The 13,713-nt window shown below is 39.9% G+C and overlaps 1 protein-coding gene across 1 annotated transcript in view; it reads left to right on the plus strand.

The window, feature by feature from the left end:
• Positions 1-305: 305 nt before the first annotated feature.
• Positions 306-13,713, plus strand: part of suclg2 (succinate-CoA ligase GDP-forming subunit beta) — an 89,635-nt gene continuing 76,227 nt past the window's right edge. The window contains exon 1 of the mRNA XM_068594158.1: positions 306-429. Within this exon, the coding sequence (XP_068450259.1) occupies positions 346-429 (84 nt within the window). The 5' untranslated portion in view covers positions 306-345. The remainder of the gene's footprint in view (positions 430-13,713) is intronic.

Below are 13,713 nucleotides of genomic sequence, written 5' to 3' on the forward strand. Positions count from 1 at the left end.
ACATGAACTTGATTTCCTTGGATATAGCTGTACTGTATGACCTGTATGAACAGAAATGTTCTTTCCTTTTTTTAAATGCAATTTAATTTGCAGACATGTGTGATGTAGTTGCATTGTAGCCTGGATTTTCAGACATAACCCGTTCTCATTGGATTAAGGCTTCTTGTATATGTCAAACTATACCACTACTGTACATGTACTGTACTTTAACACCCTACACGCGCACTGGGCGTGCACACACTTCAAGCACCGCCCACGTCTTCCTCGATGCCCTATGAACGGCTGCGCGTTCACTCGCACGTGCCCCCGACGTCATCTCTCTCGCGCTCTCTCTTCCGTGTCAACATGGCGGCTTCCATGGCATCCCAGGCTGCAGCAAGAGGACTGAGAACAGCAACCTCGAAGCACTTACTCCTGGATAAACTCAAGGTACTGTCACGGCGTGCGTTGCCGGCAAAGCCGGTTCCGCCTCGTGCGGGTGGGTTCCGCCATTTTTGTGTGCGCTGTCATGTTCTCGTGAAGATGTATGTGGAGCTACGTGGCTCGCAGGTTAGCATGTGTGAGCAGAAAGGTTTGACAGATCAAAGTTTCTGTTCACTTCGTGGCATCGCGTGACGGCCGCTGCTCTTCAAATGCATTCACTCGACACCAGCTGTACTGAGGAAAACTTCCATCTTCACTGATGTTACAAAAGGCTCAGAGCAGCATTTATCTGACCCTCTTGACATTGACTTTTGACAGTGTGCGCGTCTGCATGCGTGTGTGTAAGGTGTAATACTTATACACTGGGCCTTTGGTTTATTATTAACAGCACATTCATGCTCTCTTAGCGAACAACACACATATGGAGTTACCTGAACGCTGCTACCAGCACAAAGCTCAAAGTTTTCTAACTGCAGATAAGACCACAACCAATAGGTTAACTTTTGCACTTTGATCCTCCAGTGTCTGTTTGTGAGAGATTAAGTTGATCTACGTACACAATACCGAATGATTATGGTTACATTGTCATCTCTTCTGCAAACAAAGCGTTGGAAACTAATGATTAAAAGCGTAATGAAACAAAAGCTTCCTCTTCGTGGCTTATGCAGACATGCATAAGCCACAAAAAGAAATCCAAAATATAGCAAAACCCTGCCTCGTATTGACTAACAAACAAAACGCTGAGAAGAAAGCAGAGTTGTGTATTCCTCATACATTTAAAAGCTTCAGGAGAACTGGATATATCAACGCATTCTGCTACAAACAACGCCTCGCTTTCAACTTTTTTTTCTCAGTCCCCATCCAAAATCGGGTCTTTGTTAGATTTGCGTCCGTGTATATGTTTGTAACTTCAGTGCTGATCTCCAGACTTGGAGGATAAATTAGAACAGGAACCGGTTGACATCGTAAACATTGGTCCAGCCAAGTTGGCACACACAGTACAGTGCAATGTCAAAATGTCATGTTTATGTTTTTATATTTGCTTTTCTTGTTTTAACAATCGGAACAGGTTTATCATTGTTTTTGTTTGTTTTGACAGCTGGCGTGCTTGGAGATCACCTGTTGACATGATACTACCATGTGTCTACTTTTTCTGGCTTTATCACACCACACATGCAACATTTTTATTTCACTGCAGACTGAAAACTACATTACAAATCACTGTTCAGATGACAGTGAAGGCTGCTCTGAAGGCAAAGGGTGAGCCAATTATGTTATGTTTTATATTCATTTAAAACAGATATAGGTAGAGATTATAAGGACTATGTAAAAGTTAGTTAAGTTAATAGTTCACACTCTTTAGAAGCCACATTCAAAATTAACTTCATTCATTAGCGTAGTGTCACATTTAAACAGCTTTAATCTAATCTATTATAACCAAAGTAAATAATAACAAATGCCACATGTATGTATCAGCGACGAGCAGACACTCTCGCACAGACACACACAAGCAGACAGAGAGACGTATTTATGCAGTTATTTTGTTCCCCCTGTTTTTGTTTGTTTATTTTTTTACGATTCCATTTGCTCTTTTTTTTGTTTGATTTTGATGTATTCATTGCCTTTATGGTCCTTTTACTGGTATTTAAGATATGTGTAACTATATTTTGCTTCTCTGTAGAGCACTTGTTTTTAAAAGATGCTATATAAATAAAGTTATTATATTCGCATCTTAGAAAACAGCAGAGGAGCAGACTGGCTTGTTAAGCGGAAAAATGTGCAAAATACTGCTTGCGCCATAGGCATGAAATGTACTTCATCTCTGTATCGTGTTCATACAACAGCTATATATGCAAGCAATATGCAGGAATCTGGAAGTAGAGAGTTCCCAAATGTAATGTTTTACTCTGTGTTGTATGCAGTGGCATGCCCTTAAAAAGTTTGTGTGTGTGTCCCTGCCCTCCACCTCCCACCCCACTCCACACACACACGCACGCACGCAGACAGTCTCTCCCTTGAGCCAGGGGATAAGAGTTATGATCAAGGATTTTCTCTGGTTTATAGCACATCATCAGAGGCCTGAGCTGATTGACAGCTGGGTATCTCTGCAACAGAATCAAATCGGCTTTGACAGTATGTCAGCTAAGCCGAGGAATTCAATTTGCAATGATTTGTCAACAACAATGCAAAGGACATCACAATATTCAGATGGTTAGGCTCCAGGATGCTCTTAAAAAGAGAGTCTCTCTCTCTCACTCACACACACTCTCACACACACTTACACACTCACACACACGCATGAATCAAAACTCCTGAATTCTTGTCTGCACTGCGAGATAATCCTCAGGCTGTTTTTCACTGTCGCTGCACAGTGGTGAATTTGTAAACGCTTGCTAAGTTTCTTCTCTTGTAAGGTGTTCCTGCTTAGCAATAACCTAACAGTGTCGCAGCCCAGCGTGGTTTGAAGGGAGCACACTGGGAAGGGAGGTGGCTCAATGAGACTCGGTCCTGAATATTTTACAGAGGGGGGTGGAGGGCCCTCCTCTTGCAACGACTTCTTTTGCTGGAACTTCAAACGACGGGCGGCTTCCCCATCTGTCTCAGCAAGAACACATTTACATTTCCTCCCCGCAAGGAATACTGGAGGACGAAGTTAGCTCTAACTGGATTTGAATATTGCTTCACCAAGGTTAATAGCCATTTCTGTAGCTGGTGAGGTGCTTAGACATTTTCAATAATTTAGAAGGGCTGGAGTCATTAGGAAATGTTGGCAGCCTCTAAAACAGGGAATGCAATGAGTAAATACACACCTATTAGCTTAACTTATGCTGTTGTTCGAGTGCAGATAATGAGGAAGAAGTGAGAGTGATGCAGAAAATTAGTTGGGAAAACACTGTCAGTGATGGCTGACAGCTGTAATTCATTAAAAGTGCAGAACGTTGAAGATTACGTTCAGCTGCCATACTAGCTCATCCATCATCTTTGAAATTAGGCCTTCAAACATATCGTAAGTGTGATTTGGAGTTCATAATTGAGTTTGCCAGGGGCCGCTCCCTGTGAACTTTTACTTCTTTTTTTTAAGACTTTGATGAGTGGCCCTCATCAATCTAAGGGAATTACAACAGGGTCAATTCGGCATCGTGATTGTATGCTTTTTGCGTCGTTAAAAACAGCGACGGCAGTGTTGCAGTGTAAATGTATAAAGTGCTACAGCGCAACGTGGCTGCTGCTGGTGGGAATAAGGACGTCAATTAAAAAAAAAAGCTTCTCTAAAAGTAGTAAATTATCTGCAAACAGTTGGCAGCTGTAGTACTCTTCTGATAAAGCCTCAGGCACTGTGTTTGGATGTCCAAATTTTACCAGCATGTTTGTCCCAAACAGATTTGCCACAATCATGTCACGTTAAATGTTTGCCTTTTTCTATAGATCTAAACATGAATCAGCCAAGGAGCGGGATCACCCTCCTGTAGCGCCCACGGTTACTGATGTTGCGTAAGCTGTTCATAAATTTGTCTCCGGGGTATATTCTCGCAACCAAGGTCATGCTTGTGGACTTGGATGTAAATAGAGGTGAACCTTGACGTTGATGCACATCCATGGTTGGCCTTTACCTCATTACTGCGTTATCTACCCCTTTGACTCGACACCTTTGAATGTGCCTCTGTACACCCTCTCTTATTAACTATGCTAATTACTGAAATCCCTATCTGTAGAGACACAACAGTCAGGTTTTCCTTTCTTAAGCCTGTCTGCAGGAGATTAGACCTGCCCTGCCTAAAGACCTGCCAATGATGCAAATCTGTCTCACTGATCTAAATCCTGGAGCCATGCTCTACTGCTTCCACCTCTGTCTCTGCACCTCTGTTCTATTACCAGCTCTTTAACAGGCACGTCATTTTTTTCTCTCCATACTCTTAACGGTTCTGGACATGACCTTAGCTTTGAAGGAGTAAGGACAGAGAAATGAGTGTTGCCCAAAATATTAGTTTTTTTTTGTTATTCATACATATCAATTCTGAATATGTGAAACTCGCTCACTCACAGTGTCGTCTTCTCGTCACTCATCTCATTGGCATCGGATGTATGCAATAATATGCTGATAGACGTTGCTGATTTATAGCCTTCAGTGTGTCCCATATATTAACTTGATAGAGTACTGCACTCGTCACCTATGCAACCAATATGTTTATGAAAGTAATAGGTTTAATCACCGTCACTGGTGTCATGTTCGGCCATGACGTGGCACCTCTTTTCTTTTAGCCCCCCGTAGCAGTGGCTGCTACTGCCGGCCCTCGACAGATCATTTTGCGTTGTCCATTTATTCTGAATAGTCCGTGTCTCATGGAAAAAATAGACGGCACGACAAACGGCAAATCTCTTGATAAGCCTCCTGTGGTGCTCAAGGTGCATGTGTCTTCTAATCTATACAGAACTGGTCCAACGCTGTCCACGCTCTTTAGTTTCACGCTCTTCATGTGGCGAACATCAACTTTCGGTTCCTTCGGAGATGTAACTTCTTTCAAGCTTAATGCTATTCATACTTTGAAACAGCGTTCATTTGCAGGTATCCCCCAAATATTTTTTTTATTGCCGATATTTAGGTCGTACATCACTCATTTACTTTAAGAGCATAATCCTCCCAAAACATATACCTAAACATGTTTTAATGTTCATCCTTAGTCGGAGCCAAAAGAGGGAAAAGAGGTAGAATCATTCAGAGATAAACTTTTGGTCATATTGCCTACCCCTAGTTTATTATTACAGTCGCGCCGGGTTCTTTGTAGATATTGCCTCAAGTGATTGATTCATTCAATTTCACAATGATTAAAAAGAAGAAAATCTTTCGCGTTGGTCTCACAACATTCTTGTGAAGTTAGAAATTCCAGTTTCATAAACACTACTGAAAAGCTACAAGAGGGTGGTAAGAACGGGAGCAAAAAGTGCATCTTTTGTGCCACGCACCTCTTTTGTCTCTTTTTTTTTGCTTTTATTGTTGAATGGCAAACATAAATTTGATATCAAATTTGTCATTTAACACTATTTTAAAACACCTTTTGTAAAAGCAGTGGATTAACACGTGGCGTGGATGAGTCATGATGCTGCGGTCGAACCTAACGGCAAAGTGGCCTTTGGTTTAACCAGTATTACATCCCCGACAATCTCTGCCATTACTTCTCATCCAAATCTATGGAGCCGGTGCCAAAGCTGAGGACAGGTAGCGAAACCCCTGCCATCAATACTCAAGTACTTCAGTAATTGTAGGAGACCAGGCTAGTTGGCGCTCTGAATTAGCCCGCTAATGCTTCACGAGGCATGCTCTTGTTACACGGCTGGCTTTCCATGGAAATATGCCTGTGATTCACACCGGCCTGTTTATGCAGAAAATCCGCATTAACTCTGCCTCTTTGCCTCCTCCATTTCCTTTACTGCGTGTCGCCTCTCTCACGGCTCGTCTAATTGCAACGCAGCCTGCATTCGTGAGTTACAACTAAGTGTAAAACTGCCGCCTCATTAGCAGAAAAACATTCCACCGCAATAAGTATGACGATCATTTTGATAGTCTCTCTGAGTACGGCTCTCTCCGGTTCAGCCCGTGCTCACGGAAGGGGACGCTATAAAGTTCCCCTTTTAAATTCTTCCCGGATGGTTAGCTAAATGGATGGGGAAAATGGACGAGTTCATAACCTGAATGGGAACAAATCAATTACATGGAGTTGGTGAACTGGCAATCTGTTAATTTCTTAAACATTTGATAATGCCCCCTAAGGAGCATTCTGGTTAATTAACTCGGCAGTAATTTTTCGTCACTAATAAGGCTGTGTCATTTCAAAGGGGTTAGGGTCTGGCCATGACAAGTAATGAGGATTTTAACCTCACTAGACATCTGGGGATACTACTGTGTAATATGAAATATTCAAAGCTGCCGTAGTCCACTTGCTGTGGTTGGCAGTTCAGACCAAAATGCACGGCTTTGTGCCAACTCTATCAGATTAAGTGCTTAACAAAACATTATCATTCTAAAGATTTTAATGTGTACTGAATATATATATTTATTTATTTATATGTGTGTGTGTATATATGTATGTATGTATGTATATGTATGTTACTGCTACACCACACTCCTTGAGGAAAGCAAATCCAACAAAAATTAAAATGAACACAAAAGCAGCAGATGCCTAAATGTAATTAAAAAAAAACAAACAACAACTTTGAATTCACCTCACCAAGCTGCTTCTAGTGACCTTGTGCACATAACACAGTCCTCTTCCATGCTGGCGACTCTGTGTTTTGAGCTCAGTGCTAACATCTGTATGCTAACGTGCCAATGTTTAGCAGACGTAATTAACCTCCTGAAAACGAGCAACCTGTCATGTAGCTGTAGTTTTAATTTTAGTGTATTGTTATCATATTTATATTTAAGTCTAAGAGTAGTAGGAGAGGATAACAATGTTATTGTTTCCTTCGTTGCGTCTCCATTTCATCGGGGATAAATACAGTTTACTTACAACTAATCCACATTCTTTACCTTTTTAGAAGACCAGATAATATACGTACATAAATAGACAATATAGTTGAGGAGCTCTACTGATTCATTTTGGGTTTGTTGTTTCAGGCAGGGATAGAGAGTGGGGTTAACAGCATGTTACCTTGCTAACATTAGGCATGCATTATTAAACACAAAGTACAGCTGAGGCTAATCGGTTTGTCAAACATTTGAAGGTATAATAAATTTGACCTGATGATGGTGAAGATAGAAAGTCTGGGATCACTATCGTTACTACAGTTAATCCTGCAGGAATCATCAACGTTTGGCCAAATTTCATGACAATCCAGTTAATAAATGTTGAGATATTAAACTCAAAACAACAAATGTCAAGGTGGTGCTCAATGAAAAGTCAGGGGCTCACCAAAGTCATGAAGATTTATTCTCTTGTAGTCATGTATGTCGGTTCAAAACGTTTCTAAGTGTCATCGCAATTCATCCAAGAGTTGTTGAGCTGTAGTGGACTCAATTTTCTTCTCTGACAGATTTATTTACTGTGAAAAGTCTGCTCTATCTTTCTGCGTTGCTTGGGATTTTTGTTCTGACAATTTAAGAACAAATTTACTAAGGTAGAACTTCAGAGATTTTGGTTTGAGAGGAATACCTTGTGGCCTTCAGAAGGAAAATGACTAGGAGGATTTTCAGAGTTTTAAAATTGAATATGTTTGTGTAAAGTTGTGCCATAGTCTCAGAAGCTACAGAAGCAACAGCATTGACTCCCTTAGCAATTCATCCTCGATTGACGTCGAGCGAGTTCCCTCTATTGGAGCTGCACTTTGTCCTGCCATTGAGACTTGTTAATGACGGTAAACTCTGTGAGTGGCATGGCGTCTGGTGCTCCAGGTATATTCTAAATCCAAAGTGTCCTTAACTTCCCTAATGCAGCTCTACATGAGGCTTTATCTTCATTTATAATGTATAAACTGTTCCTATAATATGTAAACTCCTTTAATCTATAAACTGCATGAAGTAATTTGTTACTTTCATTATTATCCTGAGGAGTGATGGAGGCTCTTGTTCAGGTGTCCTAGAAGGTATTGATTGGCTCATGCAGCAGCAGCCACTTTGCATGTGCCTTCCACACCATCAATCAGAGTCCACTGATGTAGTTCATCTAGCGGAGCGCTGTGTACTGTAGGTTCAAAGAAAATATGGCTTGGAAAAGGCCAGGAAGAGCTTTACATAATGACTTTTTCTCACCATAGATGAATCTACTCATTATTTTTCTAGCTTAATCAAATAATTGCTGCCTATATAATGACATTACATTGTGAAAAATGTCCAGCGCCCATGGTGATGTATTCAAATGTATAAACCCCTAAAATATTTCATTCGCTATTGTAGAAGTAAAAAAAAAGATCTTTCAAATTGATATTTTGTCAGTAGATTAATCAAATAATCATCTCAACTCTATGTAGGTCTGAGTGTTTGTTATTTTATATCCCTGTTTTTACGCTGTGTAATAAAGGTGAACTCAAGATCATGATCATTTTAAGAATATATACATCACATAACGCTTTACATCTACAGCATCACATGCTTAGTTATACAAATAATTATTGTATTTAACTTCTACTTGTCATCTTGCATATAATAATTAGATGTATTTTTTTGGATCAACATGATGTGTTCTTTATAGGCATTAATAAAACATGGTTGGACCACTGATGTCCCCAGTTAGATAAATAGCCTGTTTTCAGAGATGATGTTCTCCGAGTGTTACCAACTGTCATGGCAGCAGAATCACATCTTCACTCACTATTGTCTGGGTCCTGTCAGGCGTCACTTCCAGAAACAAATGCGTTTTTTGACCCGCGGTGTCAACCCTTCAGATTTTTTGGAGTGACGGATTGACGAGGACTGCAGCATTGACTGACTGCTGTTCATAGGCCTGATCAAAGGTGATTGCCTGCTTTGTAACCTTCCCCTGTAAATTAAGGCTTATGGCTCTCATAAATTTCCAAGGGAGGCAGACCTAGTCTGTCAGATGGTGACTTTTTGACATTGTTCCCCTCTCTCATAGTGATAAAGACAACTCGCCCTAGGATATTGACTCCTTAAGTTTAACAGAAGGGCAAACGGCAGAGTCGTGGCATGCATGTCTTGAAATGACTTTGGAAAGTGCCACGATCAGACATCCCCTCACTGTGATGACACTTCTCACAACAAGTGCAGTTTGACATTGTGCATGCTGCTCTCAACCAAACAAGAGACTGCACAATTTTGTGCCTCTTAGGAGAAGTCCTGATGTTGCACGATGCAAGTGCTGAATACCATATGGACCCGCCGAAGAAGTGCTCTGGGAGTAGCGGTGACTACACCATCATTTTGTCCTTCAGTGCCACTCGTGGATCAGTACAGCTGCGACAAGGACTTTGCAATCTGATGCAGCTGCTGCCGTAGCACTGTCTGTCCTCTCCGCGTCTTTGTGGGGCCACGGACACTCTGAGTGCCTTGTGAAGCCGCATGGTGACATACTTTATTCAGCACATTTTAATGTTCCAAAGAGTCCCCTTTTATTTTATATTTTCTTCTCTTTTTACTTGTGTTAACACAATTTAGTGAAACAAAATTGCCTTTGTGAGTTTGGGTCTTTTTGGTTGTTTTTGCAACCTTCCTCTACATTTCTTTCACAGCAGTTTGTGGTAAAATTGTGTTTATGGTGCGTTATTTTGAATGTTTTTTTGTGTTTGGTGCCAATTGTTATCTATTTCCTTTCCTGAAATATCGATTTCTTTTCTGAAATATTATTTTTTTGTGTCGAGATCACCTCAACAGAGTAATGCATTTTAATAAGATAATTGACAGGTAATGTGAGAGTTTTAAAAAACACTAATTAGCCAAGTAAATGTCCACTCTAGGAGACAATATGAGCACATTACATGTTTCTTTTGTGAATCAGATTTTAAAATTCATAGGTTGCTTGAATTTCCATGCATAAATGTTTCCTGTATATAAAATACCTTTTGATTAAATCAATCAAAATCACCATAAAGATTTGACTGAGAGCGGGACAGTTTGTTTTTGGCTTCAAACTAAAACATGTTTCCCAAATGAAAAAGGAAGAGGGGGAAAAAGAGTTCCACCTCAGCTGCAGTGTATTTCCGTGACATTTTGTGATCACTCTCTGAATGTCAAGACTCTTGCTGAAGCCAGCTGAAAGCAACATTCTTTCACGAAATAAGTTCTTCCTAATAATGACTTCTTTCTCTTCTGCCTCCATCTGAATTTTGTTGTAAAGCTTTTTTTTGTGTGCATCTTTCATCAAAAGCAAAATGCAGTTGGAAGGGTGTAAAACATGATGTAGAGTATGCCGGGCTGCTATTGGAGTCCCATTAATACTGAATGTCTCTGTGGGTTTAGTGATGGCATGTTTTCACCTACTGGAGATTCATGTGTGTATGTATAATGGCTAATTTGAACAGAAACTATAAAGTGAAAGGAGACGGGAGTTTTTCTCATTGATTCATTCCTGATGTGAACGCTTGCGTTTCCAATTTGCTCCTTGCAGTTTCTTTCTGATTGTGTTCCACCGCATTAATGTTACTGAGAAATCCTGTCCTTATTGATTTGCAGAGACCTGCTCCTTAAATGGGTACATTGCCTCGTTTCTCATCATGTATATCTATATATATATATATGTATATCTATATATATATATATATATATATATATATATATATATATATATATATATATATATATATATATATATATGTATATCTATATATATATATGTATATCTATATATATATATATATATATATATATATATATATATATATATATATATATATATATATATATATATATACAGACAGACAGACAGACAGACAGACAGACAGATAGATCTATATCTATCTATCTATCTATCTATTTAGATAGTTTTAAAAAACATCTATCTAGATAGATAGATCTATATATAGCTAGCTAGCTGTTTATCGTCGTCGCCGCTCCGACTCCCTCCTACCACTGTGCCCCAGTTCCCATCACTTAGATGAACTCATGAGAAAGAACTTGAGTGCTTTTGTGTGTCGAGGAGTTTGGTCTGAATATGTATGGATTCTCGGACCTGTGTGTGTGTGTGTGTGTGTGTGTATTAGGAATAGGTAACAGTAGTTCGGTGAGACTGGGTAGGATTGTCTCCAGAGTGCTGCTGATGATAATTACTGTAGAGAGAGATGCTCAGGGGACTGCATGCCAGCTGCTTGCCCACCTTGCTGCAATACCGCCATTTGCCACTTACCATACCGCTTTTTTCTCGGGCAGAACTTGGATTGTTTCTTTCTTTTCGAGTCCTCGGCAGTCTCATCTCTTCATTATTTGATAGTGTTTACAACAGGAGTGACTCATTCCGTAACTGCTCGTGATGAGTTGAAGGGGAGGAGGAGTTTATTCTTTAAGGGACTGAGCAGGCATCTCTTTATGTGATGCTCGTTGTAATACGTCAAACACCGACGTAATCAGGGAGCTGCTTTTCACTGCTTTTCCTTGGAGGGATAGATTGAGTCCATTTAAGAACCCGAACATGTTGGCCAAATACGCCAACTTACAAAGCCACTTGAAGTCACAGAATTGGTCTGACAGTTCAAACTGGGAGTTCACACAAAATGTCCTGATTTCGTCACGCAGTTCAAAAAGTCGGTGAGCACCTTACGAGTAAAGCCACCGGACTTCAGTGTGCAGGAGAAGCTGCCGGTGGTCGCTTCCCATCTCCGCGCATAATATGGCAAACGGGCGCAATGAATGACTTTTGATGAAATTTACTGTTCTCACTGCTTTATCCAAAACCGCCGTTAATTCCGTAGGCATCGTCTTATTTGACTGTTTAAGCTATTGTATTGTGTTTCCGGGGCTTTTATTTTGAAGGAAGAAAACGGAAGAAGAGGTGCGGGGAAATGTTGGTGATGAAAAAGGGAAGACGTTAATAAAGAAGTTGCCGGCTTGGCTGACGAACGATCGTGTTATTATTTTATTACTACCACACAGTATAGGTGCAAAAAGAACCCTTAACAGAAAAGCATAAATAAAATACATTCATTTAAACTCCTCAATTAAGGCACATCCCACATTGTAACAACCAGCTAGCATTTATTAACACCTTTTAAAAAAAAAAAAAGAAAGTGCTTTGGGCTAACTTCAATGCTGACTTATTGAAGAAATATCATTTACACTACATGAGAGCTTACAGTTATTTATCTATATAGGCATTAGTGACGATATTGTGTATTGTGGGCTGCACATGCAATGGGAGAACACACTGTTCTTGCAGAGGGATGTAATTGGACCACATCCTTTCAACTTCCCCTCCACATTGCACCAGAACCAGAGACTCTTGTTTAATGCAGTTGTTCATAATTTATTTTTGTTACCCTGGAAGCCTGGAATATCTCCTCACACTTTTGAAAGTATTACAGATATTCTATAACACTTCCAATTATGTCTTGGAGGATGGTTTCTTCTAATTGGAGAAGCGGTGCGTTGGATTGTTTTATGGGTTAAAATCTATTTTTACAAATAATGAGAGCATATCTTCCAGAATGTGTTGCCAGGTAAAGCAACAAGACTGCTGCCTGTTTTGGTATTCAGTGTGAAGGTAACTCTGGAAGGTGACGAGCCAGATGTGCCCAGTGTTTTAGCATTCACTATGACAGATTTTACAAACAGCTGCACTAACACCAAGCCTCACTTCAACTTTTTATTGATGCGCTATTATTATTATTATTATTATTATTATTAGTCAAGCAGTCAGGATTTCCTGCCAATGTTTAGAGGTTGAGGCAAAAGAGGTACGATTCTTATGGAGAATACAACGTTCACTCTGGGCTCATGTTTCGTTTCTAGACGTTCAACAACTGAATTTAGTTGTGTGCCGTCTGTCAGATCGTCAACGTTGGCATTATTCTTTAGTTGTGTGCCTATAAGTAAATACCTCAAACTAGTCTCCAAATAAGGTTATATAAAATGAACCATTTTTGCCAATCTGTCACCAGAAATGTTCTAAATAGTGTCTATGCTGCAATTATTTATTTTGATCCTGTTTTTTGTTTTTCTGTAAAGGAAATAGTAAATGCAAGTGTTAATTACATTTTTTAAAATTATTTATATAAATATATATAGTTTAATTTCTTGTGCTGTAAATCATCACTAAAGTAAATAAATATGCAGGCTGCATATGAGGGGAAATTGTCGTCAGAATAGCGTCTTTAATGCAAACTGTCTGTAGCTCTGAAACACACTAAGAAGTGCTCTGGTGCCTTTCCATTCCTTGGTGTTTTGCCCAAGGTAACTGCCAGAGCCTGGAGGGACACCTCCAGGCCCACTTGACTCCTCCAGTCAGCAGCAGCTGTTATTTTGGGAAGTCTGCGTAGCTCTTTTTCCTCCTCATCCCCACTCCTCCCTTTTTCTGGGTGACAGGGGAGCCGTTTTAATTGATATGTATTGGTTTGTCCTAGTTTGCTGGTTTGGGAATGCTAATGGGAGATTTACATGATTGCTGCATATTTCTCTAGAAATATGGGCCCTTATGAGTTTTGATTTTTTTATACTTGTCTTGTCTGTTTAGAAAATGTCAGCGGCTTTCAGGTCACATTATGATGCTTTTGAGTCTGTTCTATCGAGTGAGTGTCTATTCTCAACCATTTTTTTGGGGATAGGCTCCCATGTTTTCACTTCTGTTTGCAATAGATCTCTTGTGATGAAGTGTGAGGAAGAGTACCAAACTCTTGTACTTAGTCTTATTTATT

Source organism: Clinocottus analis, unplaced genomic scaffold (assembly GCF_023055335.1).
Source record: "Clinocottus analis isolate CAN_PGR_092001 unplaced genomic scaffold, fCliAna1.0.p SCAF_3, whole genome shotgun sequence".
Classification (NCBI taxonomy): domain Eukaryota; kingdom Metazoa; phylum Chordata; class Actinopteri; order Perciformes; family Cottidae; genus Clinocottus; species Clinocottus analis.